This window comes from Xyrauchen texanus, chromosome 34, assembly GCF_025860055.1.
Source record: "Xyrauchen texanus isolate HMW12.3.18 chromosome 34, RBS_HiC_50CHRs, whole genome shotgun sequence".
Taxonomy (NCBI): Eukaryota; Metazoa; Chordata; class Actinopteri; order Cypriniformes; family Catostomidae; genus Xyrauchen; species Xyrauchen texanus.
In genome coordinates this window covers 35,419,935-35,440,144 of record NC_068309.1, presented here as the reverse complement: position 1 = coordinate 35,440,144, position 20,210 = coordinate 35,419,935, and the positions used below count along the sequence as shown (strand labels likewise).

The 20,210-nt window shown below is 39.4% G+C and overlaps 1 protein-coding gene across 3 annotated transcripts in view; it reads left to right on the top strand.

The window, feature by feature from the left end:
- Nucleotides 1-2,498: 2,498 nt before the first annotated feature.
- The window catches only part of stk32a (serine/threonine kinase 32A), a 93,789-nt gene continuing 76,077 nt past the window's right edge, over nucleotides 2,499-20,210 (top strand). Inside the window, exons 1-4 of one of the 3 annotated variants that reach the window (XM_052104341.1) lie at nucleotides 2,499-2,700; nucleotides 5,377-5,510; nucleotides 14,775-14,830; nucleotides 16,261-16,412. In XM_052104341.1, the coding sequence (XP_051960301.1) occupies nucleotides 5,459-5,510; nucleotides 14,775-14,830; nucleotides 16,261-16,412 (260 nt within the window). In that variant the 5' untranslated portion in view covers nucleotides 2,499-2,700; nucleotides 5,377-5,458. Of the gene's footprint in view, nucleotides 2,720-2,794; nucleotides 2,872-5,376; nucleotides 5,511-14,774; nucleotides 14,831-16,260; nucleotides 16,413-20,210 lie in introns of those variants that run through there. The other 2 variants (XM_052104338.1, XM_052104339.1) reach the window with 2 other exon arrangements.

Below are 20,210 nucleotides of genomic sequence, written 5' to 3'. Positions count from 1 at the left end.
GTAATAAATGTATTCATGTATTTTTCTTTGACTAAAAAGAGAATTCAGTAACTTTTGTCATTGTGTCCTCTTGGACTTACACTGACACCTAGCGGCTTGGATGCAACATCATTTAAAATCAATAGATTTCAGTTTCTGATGTCATTGTAGAAATGTAGTATTCACAGTCAGACATGATTACTTTAATCAATGAGTGAAAGTTTCAAATAACAGGACGGTTACTGAGATTAAGAGAGTAGTATTCAGCTGGTCATGTGATTCTAACATGGCCGCCCCCATGTGTGGACCCTCTCCATGTAGAATAAAACAGCTTTCATAAGATTACTGATATAACTGGAGTATTCATTTTAATGCGAGTGCTCATGATTTCATACATATATTGCAAAATTACAACTCATGTCTTTAGGAGTTCAACTTTTTTAATGTTGACAAGATGAAGTGGGCGGATGCTGAGGGCATGTGAGATCAGCAGAAAAATAACTGCCAAGCAGCCTCTTTTTAATGCTGCACTTCATACTCTGGCAGAGTTAAGTAAAAAAATAAAAATCAACGCTGAAATTATATCCTTGTCCAGCTTTGTACGATGCACCGCCCACTCAGAGGTCACTGCCAAATCAAGCAGCTTCCTATTGGTCAATGCAATAAATGTTTGCCATAAAGTTCACCCAACTTCATGCAAAATCCAAGAGGTTGAATTCTTCACCACTGGAAGTCCATCATACGATATTCATGATCGCGCAGATTACTATTGAGATGACTGTTATTTCGCCCATGGAATTTCACATGCGAAGTTATGTATGACACACTATTGGGTGTAATGCATTACTAAGTCATTCATTACTGTAATTAAATTTTTTTTCATGGAAAAAAGGATGGAATTACTCTTAATTTTTAAGTAATTGAATTACAGTATACTTCTGATGTAATTGTGTTAAATACTGTATAGACTCTAGAAAATTTATTTATAAAACAATAGTGAATTTAAAATAAAAATGTAACGTCTAAAGTTAAAATTTATGTTTTGTAATTTAACACTGCCTCCTTAAATTCTTTGGCCAGTTCATGAATATTTGATTTGATTTATTTGAAAGAATTTATTAGAACAGTTTCATGTCTATGTCATATTTTTCATCTGTCGAGGTTGATAAGGGTTTTAGAAAGTAATTAGTAATAAGTAATGCAATTACTTTTCAGACAGAGTATTAGTACAGTAATCTAATTACACTGTAGAAGATGTAATGTGTAGATAGTAATTAATTACTTACCCAAAACTGGTGTGACCGCACCTTTAATCGTCATTTTCAAAAAACAATTCAGTATTTAAAATACCTGAAATAGTATGCATTTATGAATTATGAATAAATAAATGAATATATAAAATGAATGAATTCTGGGGCCTGGGTAGCTCAGCGCGTATTGACGCTGACTACTACCCCTGGATTCACAAGGTCAAATCCAGGGCATACTAAGTGTCCTGAGAGTCTCCTAAGCAACCAAATTGGCCCAGTTGCTAGGGAGGGTAGAGTCACATGGGGTAACCTCCTTGTGGTCATGATTAGTGGTTCTCACTCTCAATGGGGCGTGTGGTAAGTTGTGTTTGGATCATGGAGAGTAGCATGAGCCTCCACATGCTGTGAGTCTCCACGGTGTCATGCGCAACGAGCCAGATGATAGGATGTGCGGATTGACAGTCTATAAAGCGGAGGTAACTGAGACTTGTCCTCCACCACCCGGATTGAGGTGAGAACCAAGCCACCATGAGGACCTAATAAGTAGTGGGAATTGGGCATTCCAAACTGGTAGAAAAGATTTCAAATTCCATATATTTTCTTGAGGTTTTACCATTTCACAACCTGAGCTAATCGTGCCATGTCATATTAAGGTCATATTAGGGTTCTCAACTGGTGGGTGGTGACCCAAAAATAATAGGGTCATGAACAATTTACAAAATTGTCATTTTTCCTACTCAGTCTATGTCTTGTTAATCATTTTTACGTTTGTCTTGGTCTCTGCAGTTCATGGTAACAGTAATACATTTTAGTGTTTAATTTCAAAGACATTCTTGTTTTCTTTAGTACGATACTTTAACCATTTTAAAACTGTGTTGTTGGGTCACCATACTTCCAATGTATAATCAAGGTCCTGAAGCAAAACCAGTTAATGAAACATTTCTTAGTTAATACTGCACACCCTGCATGTTAGGACATGCCACAAATAAATACATTTCCATTTTAATTCAGAAATTAAGAAGTGTCAAGTCATTGTCTGCATGAAGGTCATTTTTTATGTTTTTTTATTTTTTAGTTATAAATTATTATTAAATTAATGTAATAGTTCCAGACGAGCGCCACATCAATAAACAAACCTACGAGTGTCTGTTTGATAAACGATTCGTTTGTACAGACACTGCGTCGATGAAGAAGCCAATCACAAAGTTCTCGAAGAGACCAGCAGCAGACTAACACTGAATACAGATGACTTTAACCACATCACTTCAACCTCCCCACCAGTGCACTAGTGGGACGCTTTCACCCACCATCACCACCAGATCAGAGTAGCACATAGACGCATGGTCATCATTGTGCTCAACAGTTGAGGACGAAAGCTCACCGTCACCGCTCTCAGATCAGACGGACAGGCAGATGCGATGCGGGACACTTTCGAGACGGTTCTGGCAGTGTGTTTATATGTATATCGGAGGTGAGCAGCATATATGCAAGTGAGTGTGTCACTGACTCCGGCTCTGCATGGTTTTGCTGACAGCATTGCGGTGCACCTTACTGAAAGAAGTTGTGCGGGATACTCTCGATTCATGTGTCCTAACACTCACCTTTACACTGCAGTCAGCTCTGTTGTTGTGCATTACTGACGGTAAATGCGATCGTTCTTTCGATCATTTGCTAATTATATTTGATTCATCTTGGCATGCAAAACGGTTGGTGAATGCTTTCTATTGCGTTCTTATGATTTAATGCCATATTCCACTAGTCTGGAGTTCATCTACAGGTCTATTTGTGATTGTACCTTTTATTTCAGTCTTAAAACAAAAATCATAATGTGCAGTAAGTGATTTAGCATTTTGGTCACACTTCAGTGATAAGTGTTTATTAAGTAACTGTAGCCTACTTAGTAACTATGTAATATGTAGCCCAATGAATCATTCATTCACATTTTAGTGTTACTGGTATTGTAAATACCTTTGTAAATTATTACAATATTAAATATTGTAAAAAAAAAAAAAATAAAATAAAAAAAACGACAAGTAAAATGTACTTAATTTTTATTTCTCAAGTTTTTGCACGCATTTTTTCTAATATATAAAATATACCTCATTTCAGGACATTAGTGCCTATATTGAAGTGACAGAATCAGTTATACTTAAACTTTTCAGTAGCTTTTACTTACAAATCTGATGTACGTGGTATTTAAATAAGCTGAGTAAAAATGTAAAGGTAGCCTACATTTTACTTAAACAGTCCTCGTTTATAACTTTCATTATTAACATGTTACAAAATGCCCCTTAATGTATGATTATGATAACAATTAACAGATATATTTTTTTTGATCACAAACTGGTAATTTTAAGTAGAAAATTAACTTCAGACTTCACAAAACATGAATAACAAAATCAACAATAAAACAGTGAAACCAAGCAAGCTCATTAATTATTCAAACCCGGTGCATGCTGGGAACAACAGCTTCGAAAAGTTAAGTAAAATATACTTATTTTATTTAACAATTAATTTTATTCAAATTAGGGAATATATATGACAGATCTTTCTACTTTAGCATTGATACACAATGACATATTGTAAAAATAAATAATAAATAATATTTACTTATATAAGCTAAAACATTGATATTTACAAGTTTGAATTAAAAACAAATGTAGTATTTAATTAATATTATTAAGTTCACACTTAAACTAACTTAATCAACAATAAAAAATGTGTAAATAAACATGCAAACAGTGAAACCTTTGCAAGCTCATTAGTTATTCAAACTAGGTACATGATGGGAGCAACAGCTTCAAAAAGTTGAGTAAAATGTACTTAATTTATTTAACAATGAAATGTATTTATATTAGGGAATAAATATGACACGGCTTTCAACTTTAGGAATGATACACAATGGCACATTGTAAAAATAACAAATAAAAATAAATAATATATACTTGTATAAGGTCAAATTAAATTTCTTTTTTTTTGTATTTACTTAATATTTTTATGTTCACGCTTAAACTAACTTAACCGATGAACAGGAAACCGATGGAGTGCGTACTCCAGGTAGGGAATGAGGTTTTGCCCCAAGTGAAGGAGTTCAAGTACCTCGGGGTCTTGTTCACGAGTGAGGGGTCAATGGAGCGGGAGGTTGGCCGGAGAATCGGGGCAGCAGGGGCGGTATTGCACTCGCTCTATCGCACCGTTGTCACGAAAAGAGAGCTGAGCCGAAAGGCAAAGCTCTCGGTCTACCGGTCAATTTTTGTTCCTACCCTCACCTATGGTCATGAAGGTTGGGTCATGACCGAAAGAACTAGGTCGCGAGTACAAGCGGCCGAAATGGGCTTCCTCAGAAGGGTGGCGGGCTTCTCCCTTAGAGATAGGGTGAGGAGCTCAGTCATCCGTGAGGAGCTCGGAGTAGAGCCGCTGCTCCTTTGCGTTGAAAGGAGTCAGTTGAGGTGGTTTGGGCATCTGGTAAGGATGCCCCTGGCCGCCTCCCTAGGGAGGTGTTTCAGGCACGTCCAGCTGGGAGGAGGCCTCGGGGAAGACCCAGGATTAGGTGGAGAGATTACATCTCCACACTGGCCTGGGAACACCTCGGGGTCACCCAGTCAGAGCTGGTTAATGTGGCTCGGGATAGGGAAGTTTGGGGCCCCCTGCTGGAGCAGCTGCCCCCGCGACCCGACTTCGGATAAGCGGTTGAAGATGGATGGATGGATGGATGGATGGCTTAAACTAACTTATTCAGTGTAGAAAGTACTTCACCACAAAATATTTTTTTGACAGTAATGATACAGGGGAGACTTGGGCTAGTTATTATATGTTTAACTCCAGTGGATATTTCTCAAGGTGAGTTTATTTTTAGAACTAAATTTCTGTATATACACATACTTTAAAGCCTTGTCAATATATATATATATATATATATATATATATATATATATATATATATATATATATATATATATATACACACACGCTTGTGTATTTGAACTTGTGACTCAAAATCTTTACTGAGGTGCAGTATTGTCCTTGTGAAACCTTTCCAGGTGACACAACTAGCCCGCGCTCTCATACAATATAACATGATAAAAGTGTGACCAGATATTATCTCACATTATCACTGAACTCAGCCCTCTCATGTGTACTGTCACAGGTCATTCTGTTAAAGAGGTTTATATCCTCATCAACCAACACAGAGATGTTTCCATTTTAATCTGGAGAAATCTGAAGAAGACATGGGACTTGGACAGTCCAGCAGGACATCGGTCAGTGAGGACACAGCAGAGGGTGAGTCTTACTCTATAACAAAACACGTTGTTGAGATAAGGTTGAGATAAGAGGTTGAGGAAAAGATAATGTACAATCAGCCAATCATTATCGCAAAATAAACCCCCACAAGGTGATCAGGAACCCGACGTGAAGAGTGAGGGCTCATTAATCCTCTTATTACACGGCTACTCAAAAATAAATAAATACAAGGACATGAAATATTGATTTGTGTCGAAATGATTTTACGCAAAGTGATACGAGAGACATGAGACTAGGAGAGATAAATTGGAAATTGGTAGTAAGTTAGTTTAGTGATCATTATACTGAAATATTTCACCACAGAATGCTGCTATTGACATCAAGCTCCAAAAAGAACAAAATAACACCATAAAAGCGCCATAAAAGTAGTCTAAATGACTTGTGCACTATATTCCAAGTCTTCTGAAGACAATAGCTTTGTCTGAGGAACAGATCGACATTTAAACCGTTATTTAATAAGAATATATAGTAAATAATAAGAATTGTAAGCCTTTAATTTTTGGTATACCACTGAAACAGGAAATCTTTAAAAACACCTTCAGCGCTTAAAGGGTTAACCTCACATAATTGTCTGTATTTAAATTTCACTAATATGCATTTGCTCACTTTAAAAAGCTAATCATCCAAAGCAAAGACCATAAATCTCACAGTCTGAAGCTGATGACTGTAGAAAGGCTTTTATTGAGATACTTATAAATCTTATACATATAAAATACTTATAAAAGTCTGTGTAGACAAGTCTAAAAATTTACAACCCAGATTCCAATACACCTATGTGTGTGCATGTTTGTGTGTGTGTGTGCATGTGTGTGTGTGAAGAAGAAAGAGATAGCCCTATAGGACAGTAAGTAGAGTTACAGCAATTGAAGATTGGCCTATTTTACTTGGTGAACTCAAAGATAATATGGTTGGGTGTTGCCAGGGCATTGCTATGTGTTTGCTAGGGTGTTGTGTATGGTTGCTAGGTGGTTGCTTACTGGGCCAAATTAAAAAGTCCATCCGCAAGGCTGGTAGGTTGTTGCTAGACCATTGCTATGTGGTTGCTAGGGTGTTGTGTATGATTGAGAAGGCATTACTAGGTGTTTGCTAGGGTATGGTTGCTAAGGCATTGCTGTGTGTTTGCTAGGGTGTTCTGGATGGTTGCTAAGGGAATGTTTTCAGGGCCAATTGAAAAAGTCCATGCCCAAGACTGGTATGATGTTGATAGGGTGTTGCTATGTGGTTGCTAGGATGTTGTGTATGATTTCTAAGGCATTGCTAAGAAATCATACATGCTAGTGGTTCTAGGGCATTTTGGATGGTTGCTTGGGTGTTGCTTACTGGGTCAAGTGAAAAAGTCCATCCCCATGTATCTGTTGTATTCTGGTCTCTTGATATGGTTTGGGTTTCTCCTTCAATGCAAGTCTATTTGTTCACCAGTTTTACGGTTTAGATACCCTCATGGTGATAGTTTGTTCTTTGCTCAGAGGTATAAAAAAGGATGAAACAGCTGAGCAAGAGTATACTGTTTGTGAACCTTATGACTCACTCATGCCGACGTTTAGAGGACCATTTAAAGATGAGATGTACACTGTCCTGTCGTAAGACAACATGTAATACATTCTATGAAGAGAATTCACATGAGATCAGTAAAAGAAGCTGTTTTAACCACTCGACAAGGATTTTGAATATATATGCAGTAGATAATGTGTAATTTGTCATTTTCACATTTGCATTTGTGGCACTAATGCTAATGCTAATACTAACGCTAACAAGCTATAGATGGACATCAGTGCTGGGTAGATTACTTCTAAATCTGGTACGGTTTACAAATTACACAACTAAATTTGTAATCTGTAATGTATTGTGTGCATGTGTACATGTTTTAGGTAATCTAATCTGATTAATTTCGGATTTAACTCTTGTTTATTTGATGTCACATGCCTTCAACTTGAAAAGTACCATTGTACCATCTTGTTGCTTTCTGACATAAAAATACAAAGAGGGAGAATATATATTCCATTCTTTATTACAAGAAAAAGATTTGAAGTGTATCAGTGTTTTAATTTAGAATTAATAAAAAATATATATAAAAAATCTGATTTTCTGATTATGTAGCCCCAATTACATGTAATCCGTTACTACCCCAAACTGGTGGCCATAATAAGCACTGGTTATCATCTTTTATTTAAAGGATAATGTACAGTCAGCCGGTTGTTATCGTGGAAGGGTCTTGTATCACCCCGGAGGGGTTTATTTTGCGATAACAACTGGGTGACTGTACATTATCCCACTTATTACATGGCTACTAACCAAATAGATGAAATATTGATTTGTGTTTAAATTATGTAATTATGTGAGAAGAAATAATAGCTAAACAGCTAAATTCCACTTCTGGTTTCTGTTTGTGTTTATTTTGTACATAATGACCATCTGACTGCTCCATCTTATTACAAGACTACTTTCCAAATAAATAAATAAATGGTCATAAAACATTGATTTGAGTTGAAATTATTTCATTATCTTACTTGTATAGATCACATAGATTGTAGAGAAGTTGGAAAGATGACTCGCAATACCCGGATGACTGGTCTGATATACCCGGATGTGCAGTTGTTATTCAGAAATTTCAGAACAGTAGATGGCACCATTGACAAATCAGAATCAAGTATTCCAGAGACCCATGTAATAATATTTTTTTATAAACTTTTATACTGTAGACTTAATCTAAAAAATTATATATGGTCTTGAAAAATGTCTCTAAACAAATGATTGGTCAGATATAGGTAAATTTTCAGCAGCTTGGTAACTGCATTCAGTGTGTTTATGTTGACTGATCTTGACTGAGAGAACAAATCAACCAGAAAAAGATCAAAGGTGGAGGAGCACCAGGTCACACCCACTCATTATATTGACCAATGGCAGTAAAAAGGTGTTTAACAGTCAACACACATTTTTAAAAGTTAGCAATGGCAAGCTGTTTCGAATATCCTCAAAAACACGTTCTTTTTGGCCAGATTTTGTTCGAAATGATATCACACCCATTCTTCCTTTGATTTAAGTATATTATTACCTTAATCATCCACTAGATGAAAATCAGCACAGCACATCACTCCTCACCAAGCTGCATGAGTTGAGATATTGTTAATGTAGTTCATATTATTCATGATTGATGAAGAGTAAAATGTTATTATTACATCAGTGCAAGTTTGGGTTTTGAAGGTTTTGAAAGATGGAGAGCCATTTTATTCATTGTAAATTTTAGTTCAAAGTTTGACAGCTTTAGACAATATTTTGGTTTATTCAAGCCCTGTTGTGCTCATTGTTGTTCACTTAGAAATGGGGCATTTACTATTTAGGACATGCACATGACCCCTGGAAAAAGGATGTCAGCATTCTCAAGTGGCTGACCTACATCATTTACCCAAATTCAAGAAACTGCCTGTAATCTGTGTTTTAAAGTTATGTGTGTGTGTGCATATATATATATATACACCTGTAACAAGTTCCAAGGAATGAGGCAGCGGGAGACAGCGATTCTAACTCAGGAATGTCACTTTTATTATCAAAATAATATGTTCGCTACAATGCGCAATGATATAGCATCATATAACGGCATCGGCCAAACAGCTTGTCAACTGAGCTCTCTCTCTCTCTCTCTCTCTCTCTCTCTCTCTCTCTCTCTCGCTCTCTCTCTCTCAGGACTGGCCCTTTTATTTCCCCATCTCTCACTGTGAACACAGAAACAAAAACCCTTAATGCTTAATCTCTTTCCAGACAAATACTCGATCATGCCCTCACCTCCACATACCCCCACCGGCCAACTCAGGCCTGTGGACCACCTCGAATTTAAACAGCTGGAGTGCCAGATACCAATGGGCTCTCTTTCTAGTGAGATCAGTCAATTGACTGGTGATGTCCAAATAATTAGGCACAAACCTTCAATAATAGCCAGCCAGCCAGCCCCAGGAACTGTCTCACCTTCTTTTTTGTCTTGGGTCTCGGGTAGGTCACAATCACCAAGGTTTTATCAATTTAGGGCCCGCACGTGACCCAAGTGGAACCCCAGATACAGTACATCCACCCGCCCAATTGCACACTTCTTTGGTGTGCCATGAGCCCCGCTCCTTGCAGCGACCTCAGAACGGCCCCCAGATTCTGCATGATCTGATATCAGTCATTACTGTAAATAATGATGCCATCCAAATAGGCTACGGCATATGCAGTGTGCAGTCTGAGGACCCTGTCCATAAGACGCTGAAACGTAGTCTGTGCCCCAAACAAACTGAAGGGAAGGGTCACAAATTGGTGTAAACCAAACGGTTTGGGAAGTGGCATCCGTAAAAACTTTTTGCAACCTCTGTATGTTATGACGCTGAGAGGTGGTCTCCACAAGGGACCGGGTGAACTGATTGGCTTTTAGATTCACCTCCGGTCTGCGCTCCTCCCTCTCTGGTAGGTGATAAATATAACATGCCCACCCCTATCCTTATGCACTTCCTCATTATCAACTTCCCCAACTCGCTGTGTGACCTCAAAGGGCCCTTGCCACTTTGCAAGTAATTTCAAGCTTGATATGGGAAATATCCCCATGCAAACTCCTGTCACCGAGTTTCCCTATTATACAGCCGTTACTGACATTTCTGTGCCTTTAGCAAATTCTATGTGTGGAGTTTTGCTCTCAGCTCAAGAACGTATTGTATTTAAATATTTCTCTGTGAAGGTGCCTCCTCCAAAGTTTCCGTCATGATGTCTAACACACCACTGGGCTTACGCCCATGTAACAATTCAAATGGGGTAAACCTTGTGGAGGATTGCAGGACCTCTCGCACTGCAAATGACAGGGGTTCAAGCCACTTATCCCAGTTCCGAGCATCTTCATGCACAAACTTCAGAATCATATTCTTTAATGGCTTATTAAACTGTTCAACCAAGCTTATCCAAATCGATTTAATACCCAATAATTCATACAGCTCACGGGGAGGGGGTACAATGATGCTTTTGGAGCGGCTGGCAAACATACGTCAAACATCCATGTGAATGCCTGGACAATAGAAACGGGTCTTGATATGTCTTAGTGTTTTTCCTGTCCCAAGTGATCTGCCATCGGATTATTACGAGCTCTTTGGTAACAACAACTGGGTTGTATTTTCGTTTGTCAGAGCATCCTGTGTCACTATATACAACCAATCATTTATAAACATGGATATGCGAGGGTGATGCCCGGCTGAAGACGTTGACCATCAATCACTATCACTAGGTCAAATGCCTCCCCAGCCAGCGCTTTGCCCATCTCACAGGACCCACCTTCTTACAAGACACATCAGACTCAACCCCTTCAATAATAATAGAAAAGACAACCAATTTGTTCCCAAAATTAGTAGATGGGTGAGACGAAACTAACCACCGCCTCGACATTAGGCTTATTTCCCAGGTACATTATCCTGACTGTCACTATGGAATAATCCTGAATATCACCGTGCACACAGCTCACCCCGTTTTGAACCAAGCATTGATGAATGGCGGTTTGATTACAACCAAGGAATCCACCAAGGCTTGGTATGTACCCCCCTTGACACTCACCGGAATCTGGTACATCCCTGCACGATCGGGGGTGGTCAGTGGAGTGTCAGGGACCGGGATCAAGGCCCCCACCTCCAATACCGGGCACAGATCTCGGACATGACCCATCTCCCTACAACTCCAGCAGACTGGCCCAAGCCTCCCAACCACACCTGTGGCAGCGGGTTCCCTTACCTGGGATGAAAAGAGGGGAGAAATGGGGTTTGGTGGTACAGGGAACCCCCAAGACCGGGGAGCTGGTTTTGGGGGAATTGTCCCCCATTTGTTGTGGAATGGAACAGGGCGGGGGGGGTTGGGAGAGAGAGCTAGGTATGAGACAACAGGAGGGGAAGGGTGTGGGGTGCAGGGTGCTGGCCCCCAAACCGCCAGATGGTCTTCGGCAAGCCGGTGGCACTTGACTCAGTAGTCGGGAGACAATCTGCTCCACCACCAAGTTGATCACATTGTTGCCGTCGCTGTTCTCCCTAGCCAGCACCCACCGCCGGCAGGCGTCACTAAACTGCTTAGCATAGGCAAACGTGCGGTCTACCTCACTCAGTGCCAAGGAGCGGAATCGCTGGTGGTGTTCTTCTGGGCTGTGGCCTACCCATTACAGGATGGAATTCTTGAACAACTCATATTTCAGGAGGTCGGTGACCGGAAGTTGTTGTGCCGCAGTTCGGGCTTCCCCGGTCAGCAGCAGTAGAAGATGTACCGCCCATTGCTCTCAGGGCTTTGGCCGTGTGCTCAAAGAGCTTGAGGTAGGCCTCCGGATCATCTTGAGGGCCCATCTTTGTGAGCAACACGTGAGGGCTCACTGCTGCCGGGGAAAGGGCAGCGGCCACTCCCTCCTTGGGTACAAGGCTCCGCAGCACCCACTGGTCATCCTCCTGGGTCCGAAGGAGCACCTTGAAATGCTGCTACTGCTCCGTGCATAGGTCGAGTGGATGCTGGCCATGGACTTGAAGACACTCTCTAGCAGCGACGACTCCATGGCAGTGTATCCTCTTCCTCGTTTTCCCAGCTTTCGGCACCAGTGTAACAAGAGTGGAGGAATGAGGAAGTGGGAGACGGCAATTTCAACTCAGGAATGTCACTTTTATTGACAAAATAATAAGTTTGCTTCAATGTGCAATGATATAGCTTCATATAAATTAAATAGTCTGCTGGGCTGTCTCTTTCTCACACTCTGAGGATTGGCCCTTTTATTTCCCATTAAGAGAGGTCAACAGAGAATGCTAGACTGGTTTGAACTGACAAAGTCTACAGTAACTCAGATAACTGCTCTGTACAATTGTGATGAGAAGAATAGAATCTCAGAATGCTATTCTGAGATGCGGGTTGGAGCTGTTTTGGTGGCACGAGGGGGACCTACACAATATTAGGCAGGTGGTTTTAATGTTGTGGCAGATGGGTGTATCATATTCATAAGGTTATTTTTTTCCAAAGCAGTTTATCTTTGAGATGTGAGGGGAACAGAAAAAAGCTCACGAGCCATTCTGTATGCAACTTCCAATTTAAAATGTTCTATGTAAAAAATAAAAATAACTTCAATTTTGTCAGACAAACTCAATTTTAAAAGTTGATTGAACTAATGTAGAAATTTACATTAATTAAAAAAATTGATAAGTGGAATTTTTATGTTGAACTTTTATAATGAACTTATAATGAACTTAATTTGTTGCATCTGCTACTGAGCATGCCATTAGGAGAAGCAATTTGCATGGAGGAAATAACTACCTTGCACTTGAATGTATTTATGTGTGTTTGGTTAATGCATGGAGACATGTGAGGAAATGTAACTAATTGTTTAGTGTAAATAGATGGTTTTAAGTTTTTTTTAAATAGTTTTTAATGATGTCTTCCTGTAAAATTTTGTTTTTGTTTGTAGTTACCATCAGGATGATTAGTGTTTGCTTTGATGAAGTTTCATGAGGTTTTCAGTTGACTTAAGCCACAATAAGCCAAATTTATTGGTATTCTGGTGACTCATGATCTTTTAGTGGATATTCAAGGAATAGTTCACCCAAAAAGGAAAATTCTCTCATTATTCACTTACCCTGATGCCATCCCAAATGTGTGTGTCTGTCTTTCTTCAGCAGAACACAAATTAAGATTTTTAGAAGAAGATAGCTCTCTGTCAGGTCCTTATAATTGAAGTACATGGGTGCCACCACTTTGATGGTCCAAAAGTTACATTTTGGCAGCATAAAAGTAATCCACTGAAAAATAAACACATTGCAATAACAGTGCTTGCATTGTTTGGGGATGCAATTTCTAATGGTTGTATATTTAAGATATTAATATTTCAATAGAAAACATTTAGCACAAATTCAACAATAAATATTAAATTCCAAATAAAATATATGAATATCTTATTCAACAGGTAATATTCGGTCCATTATATTCCGCTTTGGAAATTTGCCTCTAAAATTTCAGTGGTTAAAATTCAGTTGGAAATTCAAACATCCTGTACATTCTGGCATTGCAGGAAAAGCAGTAGAGTGCCAATGCACAATCTTTACTCTCTGCTAATAGACTTCACCACTAGGTGGTGCAATCGGGTGTTGATGAAGATCAAGAGCAAGTCAATTTAAATAGCAATGATAATTCTAACAGCTCATTGAAGTCTCTAAATTTAAATGTATATAAATAATTTGTATATTTATTTTTAAATGTATACATTTATTTAAAAATTTCAGAACAATGTTTCATTTGTTGAAATCAGTCTGTGATAACTGAAATTTAAACTACTGCCCCCAGTGGTCGAAGCTAAACGTGTTGTTGTGGTGAAATGTCCACAGAGTAGCTGTAAATGATGTAATACCGTGAGCAAGAATGCATATTTTATTAACTCTACCCCCTAACCCAAACCACCAACCCTAAACTTAACCGTCAGTGGAGTAAAAAACATATTTGATGGTATAAATGCAATCTCCAATTTGTGCTCATCATTGTTTATGTGAACACGATAACTTTTTTGATTCCATGGAACAAGAGAAACATGAGGGTTGCACATGAGTCCAAGGTTTCATAAAAGCACCACAGTATCATGTGATTGCTTCAGCTATTGTGTTTTTATGACACTATCGTTTAGGTTTCTGTTAAAGGTCTTAGGGAGGGTTAGGTTTAGGGTTAGGGAGGTAGGTTTTATTCATGAAAAACTTCATAGAACATTAACCTTAAAAACATCATCTTTTTTGGAGAGCATTACGCTCGCTTTTAGCGTCCCTCAGTGAACAGTTCACCTTGAAACTGCAGTGAAACATGTAATGAACCACGTAATGTCATTTTGCTAAAATGTTGCCGCAGTCACATCATTTTCACGAGATCAGGCTGTGTTTAGCTGATGATTACAAATATTTATAACCAACCTTGACCAACAAAGTAGTGATTATCAGACTTGAATCACTTGTTCTTTGATGTCAGCATACATTAGACTGCTTTAGACTGCAGCGTCAGATAGACAGGCTCTGAGAGCAGAGAAAGACGGTGCATTGATAGGTCAAACAGTGAGTTTGGATTAGTCTGATGTCATAATGTATAATGGCAAATGTATAATATTAGATATAAAAGAGTAATATGCAAGTCAATCTACCATTGTATTAGATGTTGCATCTTTTAACTGGCCTGATTCACTAATGTACTTTTGAAAGATTAATATCTGCATGAAAGCTCATCTGGTTTGTTGTCTCTTCACAGTCAATTTTGACCACTTTCAGATCTTGAGGGCCATTGGAAAAGGCAGTTTTGGAAAGGTAAGTTTAGCTTGAAGCACACACTTTTAATTGAAGCTCATGGAACTAAAGCCCAAGTGAATCATCAGTGGGCTTCATTGATTGTGCTTGAAACATTGGTACTGTTGCGCAAGACCTAATTTGTGGGTTTCAATTAACCGACTCCAGATAAAGTGCGCCAGTCAGCCTCAAGACGGTTAATTACTACTACATCGACCGCACAATATGGCAAGCCAACAACACCAGTAATGCTCGATATTCAGTATAAATATTCAAATTATTTTACTAGCTGACATTTTCCATTGTAGGAATCAAACTTTTGCTCTTCTACAGAGCGGTACAGTAATCATCAACTGTTTTTGGTTGCAAAAGTATTTTCCATACATTTTTGTTTATAGACATTTCTAAGAATTCTTCAATAAAGAGTTTTAAGCCCTGAAGCCTTTAATCTGGGTTCCAGTGAGGCACTTACCATGGAAGATAATGGGGTAAATCCGTAAACATTAAAATACTCACTATTTCAAAAGTATGGCACACAACACATTAACAAAATGTGTGTTAACATGATTTTAGTGTGATAAAATCACTTACTAACCTTTTAGCCAATTTGACATCTTCATTGCCATGATTATGTAATGTAAACAAACCCTAAAAGTGCCGTAAAAATTATGATTTAAACAACTTAACAGGTCAAATAATACATTAATTTTAAAAGAAGAATTAATGTAAGTGCTTTTATAAAACTTCACAATTCTGCCTTTAAACCCTCCAAAAATGAGCCCCATTCACTTCCATTGTAAGTGTTTAACTGTAACCTCAAGTTTGGCTTTTATTAAAGAAAAGGAGGGACAAGTCTAAATAATTTTTGTGGTAATCTGAACATTTTGCCACAGATTCTGTATAGCATAACTTGTATTAAAACCGGAATATACCTTTAACACACCAAACGTCTTTCATGAGGGAATGAACTACAACCCCATAAAGTATTGGGATATTCAGATACAAATAAAATAAGTTTGAGAGTGTAAGAAGATTAAATTACATCATTTGCAATGCCTCATGGGATGGCAGTCACTGCAATTTCCATTTCCATTGTAACTGCGAGTTCTCTGATTGGTGGATCTTCCTATAGGATTATGGGTAGTGTAGTTTTTCAATTGGAATTCAGCTATTGAAAGTTGAATCACACTGATTTGGGACTTCCATTCTGTATATCATCACTTAACAATTTTTGAGCACATCATAGGTCTCTCTTGAAAGGTTTTTATTTTTTACTAAAAGAAAATGACCCTATTGTTGTGCTCTTTTACAATATTTGGTTACATTTGGATTTTTGTCTTGCCAGACCTTTACCTTGTTGAAATGGCAGACTTTTTAACCTAGAAGTCTGTTTTATTTTGATTAAGGTCATTTACTATTAATGTTTCTGATATCTATCTGTTATTCTCTAGGTATGCATTGTTCAGAAGAAGGACACTAAAAAGATGTACGCCATGAAGTATATGAACAAACTCAAGTGTGTGGAGCGCAATGAGGTGCGCAATGTCTTCAAAGAGCTACAGATTATGCAGAACCTTGAACACCCTTTCCTGGTAAATTTCTGGTGAGTGTCTTTTTGGGATTATGCAGTTTATCAATTTTGAAAGGAAGTCAAAGAGCAGTAGTATATACTGTCATTAATGTTCTGTACATCTGCTGAATGTTGAATACATAAGTAGAATGGATTGGTTTAGAGTGTTTCATAAATTAGGCTATAAGAACAAAGATAACAAAAGCTGTCAATGGATGTCTTTAGAGCCAAAAGCTATAGCTGACTCACTGTCTATGTGGGCAGATGTATAAGGTGCATGAACAGCTTCCTAACTGAAATAGGACCTCATAAGTAGCTGACTTGACACACTCTTTAAGGCATTGACTTCCAAACCTGTTTTACTTTCTTTCTTTTATAAGCACAAAAGGAGATGTTAAGCAGAATGTTAGTTCACTGTCATTACATCTTTTTGATTATTAATAGATCTAATAAGCTAATAATTTTTGCAAATTCTGCATTTCTGGTCTGATAAAACAATTGTAAATCATCTGAATCAGATTGAGCTTTATTGCCAAGTGTTCTCATGTACACAAGGATGCACAATGTTTTTTGGTGATAGGAGAACCAAGTGCACACAGAACATTACAGTGAGACTATAAAACAAGGTAAGAGTATAATAGGACATATAACAGAATGGCATATGTATATGTTTAAGTGGTAATGTATGTGCAAGGTAGGAGTATGTACAGTTATTGAATTAAATATGTGGATTTACATATGTACATGAAATATGTATTTACATGATTGCACTATGGGGGAGGCCTGAGGCCTGAGGGTAAAAACTGTTCTTGTGCCTGGATGTCCTGGTGCTCAGTGCTCTGTAGCGCCAGCCAGAGGGCAACAGCTCAGAGAGGGAGTGGGCAGGGTGTGTGGGGTCCAGAGTGATTCTATCTGCGTGTTTCCTCACTCTGGAGATGTACAGGTCTTAGAGGGTGGGCAGGGGGGCACCAGTAATCCTCTCAGCAGTTCTGACTGTCTGTTGTACTTTCCTTCTGTCTGATTTGGTGGCTGAACCAAACCAGACAGTTATAGATGTACACAAGACAGTCTCAATGACGGCTGAGTAGAACTGTGTCAGCAGCTCTTTGAACTTCCTCAGATGGTGAAGGAAGTACAACCTCTGCTGAGCCTTCTTCACAATGGAGTCTATGTGGTTGTCCCACTTCAGGTCCTGAGAGATGGTAGAGCCCAGGAACCTGAATGGCTCCACAGCTGCCACAGTGCTGTTCAGGATAGTGAGGGGGGAGTGCAGGAGGATTTCTCCTGAAGTCCACTATCATCTCCACTGTTTTGAGTGTGTTCAGCTCAAGGTTGTTGTGATGCACCAGACAGCCAGCTGATCAACCTCCCATCTGAGCTTGACTGTGGGGTGTTTTGCAGTGCCGTCATTCGTGTACAGGGAGAAGAGCAGTGGAGAGAGAATGCATACCCGAGGAGCACCAGTGCTAATAGTGAGGGTTCCGTATGTGAGTTTCCCCAGTCTCACTAGCTGCTGCCTATCTGTCAGAAAGCTGGTGATCCATCGACAGATTGGGGCACAGAGAACTCTGTCAGTTTGGTTGAAAGAAGATCAGGCATAATGGTATTGAAGGCTGAACTGAAGTCCACAAATAGAATATTTGCATAAGTATAAGGTCAGATCTGTTTACTCAGTAAGAAAACTGAAGGGGGTCCAGCCGGGGTCCAGTGATGTCCTTCAGGTAGGCCAAAACCAGTTGACTTCATGACCACAGATGTGAGAGCAACAGGTCTGTAATTACTAAGTCCTGCGGAGGGGGGGTTTGGGGGGTGATGGTGGAGAGTTTGAAGCAGCAGGGAACTTCACACTGCTCCGGTGATCTGTTGAAGATTTATGTGAAAATGGGCTGACTTTCAGACAGGCAGGTGAAACACCCTCTGGGCCTGAAGCTTTTGTTTCCAAAAGACCTGGCACACATCCTCCTCACAGATCATAAGTGCAGATTGAGTAGCAGGAGGGGGGTTCCAGGAGGTGTTGGTGTGTGTGTGTGTGTGTGTGTGTGTGTGTGTATGTGTGTGTGTGTGTGTGAGCGTGTATTTATCACTTTGTGGGGACCAAATGTCCCCATAAGGATAGTAAAACCCGAAATTTTTGACCTTGTGGGGACATTTTGTCGGTCCCCATGAGGAAAACAGCTTATAAATCATACTAAATGATGTTTTTTGAAAATGTAAAAATGCAGAAAATTTTCTGTGAGGGTTAGGTTTAGGGGTTGGGTTAGGATTAGGGGATAGAATATAAAGTTTGTACAGTATAAAAACCATTATGTCTATGGAAAGTCCCCATAAAACATGGAAACACTACATGAGTGTGTGTGTGTGTGTGTGTGTGTGTGTGTGTGTGTGTGTTTGTGAGTGTGAGTTTGTGTGTGTGAGTGTGAGTTTGTGTGTGTGTGTGTGTGAGTGTGTGTTAGGGGTAGGGTTAGGTTTAGGGGATAGAATATAAAGTTTGTACAGTATAAAAACCATTATGTCTATGGAAAGTCCCCATAAAACATGGAAACACTACGTGTGTGTGTGTGTGTGTGTGTGTGTGTGTGTGTGTGTGTGTGTGTGTGTGTGTGTGTGTGTGTGTGTGTGTGTGTGTGTGTGTGTGTGTGTGTGAAGTGAAGATCAGAGCAGGGGAGGGGTGTGAGACTGGGCTTTTCAAACCTGCTGTAAAACACATTCAGTTAATCAGCCATTAGTTGACTCTCTACAGATCGAGGGGGAGATGCCTTACTTGGTGATGCTTTACAGGCCTTTCCACAAAGATGCAGGATCATTAGCTGAATTTGTTTTTCAGCTTTGAGTAGCTTTTTTTAGCCACTCTGATTTCCTTAGTCTATGTGTTCCTGGACTGGTTGTACAATATTTTATCCCCACTTCTGTAAGCATCCTCTTTGGCATGATAAAGCTGTTTGAGTTTTCCTGTAAACTATGGCTTATCGTTATTGAATGATATAGTATATGATGTCACAGTATCTGTGAGCTCATCCAGGTCTGTGGCTGCAGCTTCAAACACACTCTGCTTCATTAATCCAGCTCTTTACGGTCCTTACTAGAGGATTAGCTGATTTTAGTTTCTGCTTGTAGTTTGGAAGAAGATGAACCAGACAGTGATCAGAGAGTCTTAAAGCTGAACGTGGGACAGCGCAATATGCATCCATTACAGTGGTGTAGCAGTGGTCCAGTATATTTCTGTCTCTGGTGGGGCACGTGATGTGTTGTTTGTATTTTGGCAGTTCACGGGTGAGGTTAGCTTTATTAAAATCTCCCAGAATAATAATAAGTGAGTCTGGGTTTTGTTGCTCCATGTCTGTGATGTGATCAGCCAGCTGTTGCAGTGCTGTGTTCACACATGCTTGTTGCTGGATGTAAACACTCACCAGAATGAATGAGGAAAACTCCCGCAGCTAGTAGAAAGGCTCACAGTTGATGAAGAGCACTTATACATTTGGACAGCACATCTTCTTCAAAGCTGTTGCAACTTTCAATGATGTAAAAGCATGTTCCACCGCCTCTCGTTTTCCCAGATGATTCCGCAACACGATCCGCTCTGAACAGCTGGAAGCCCAGCAGATGAAACGCGCTGTCCGAGATGGCTTCATTCAGCCAGGTTTCCATGAAACACAGAGCAGAGTTAGGAAAGTCCTTATTTGTTTGAGTGAGCAGAAGTAGTTCTTCCGTTTTGTTGGCGAGGGAGCAGATATTTACCAGATGAATACTTAACAGTGAAGTCACGTAATTTGTGGAGTCCTAAAGCCGTGTTGACGAAGCTTCACAAGTCCGCCGGTTCGCTTCCCTCATGTG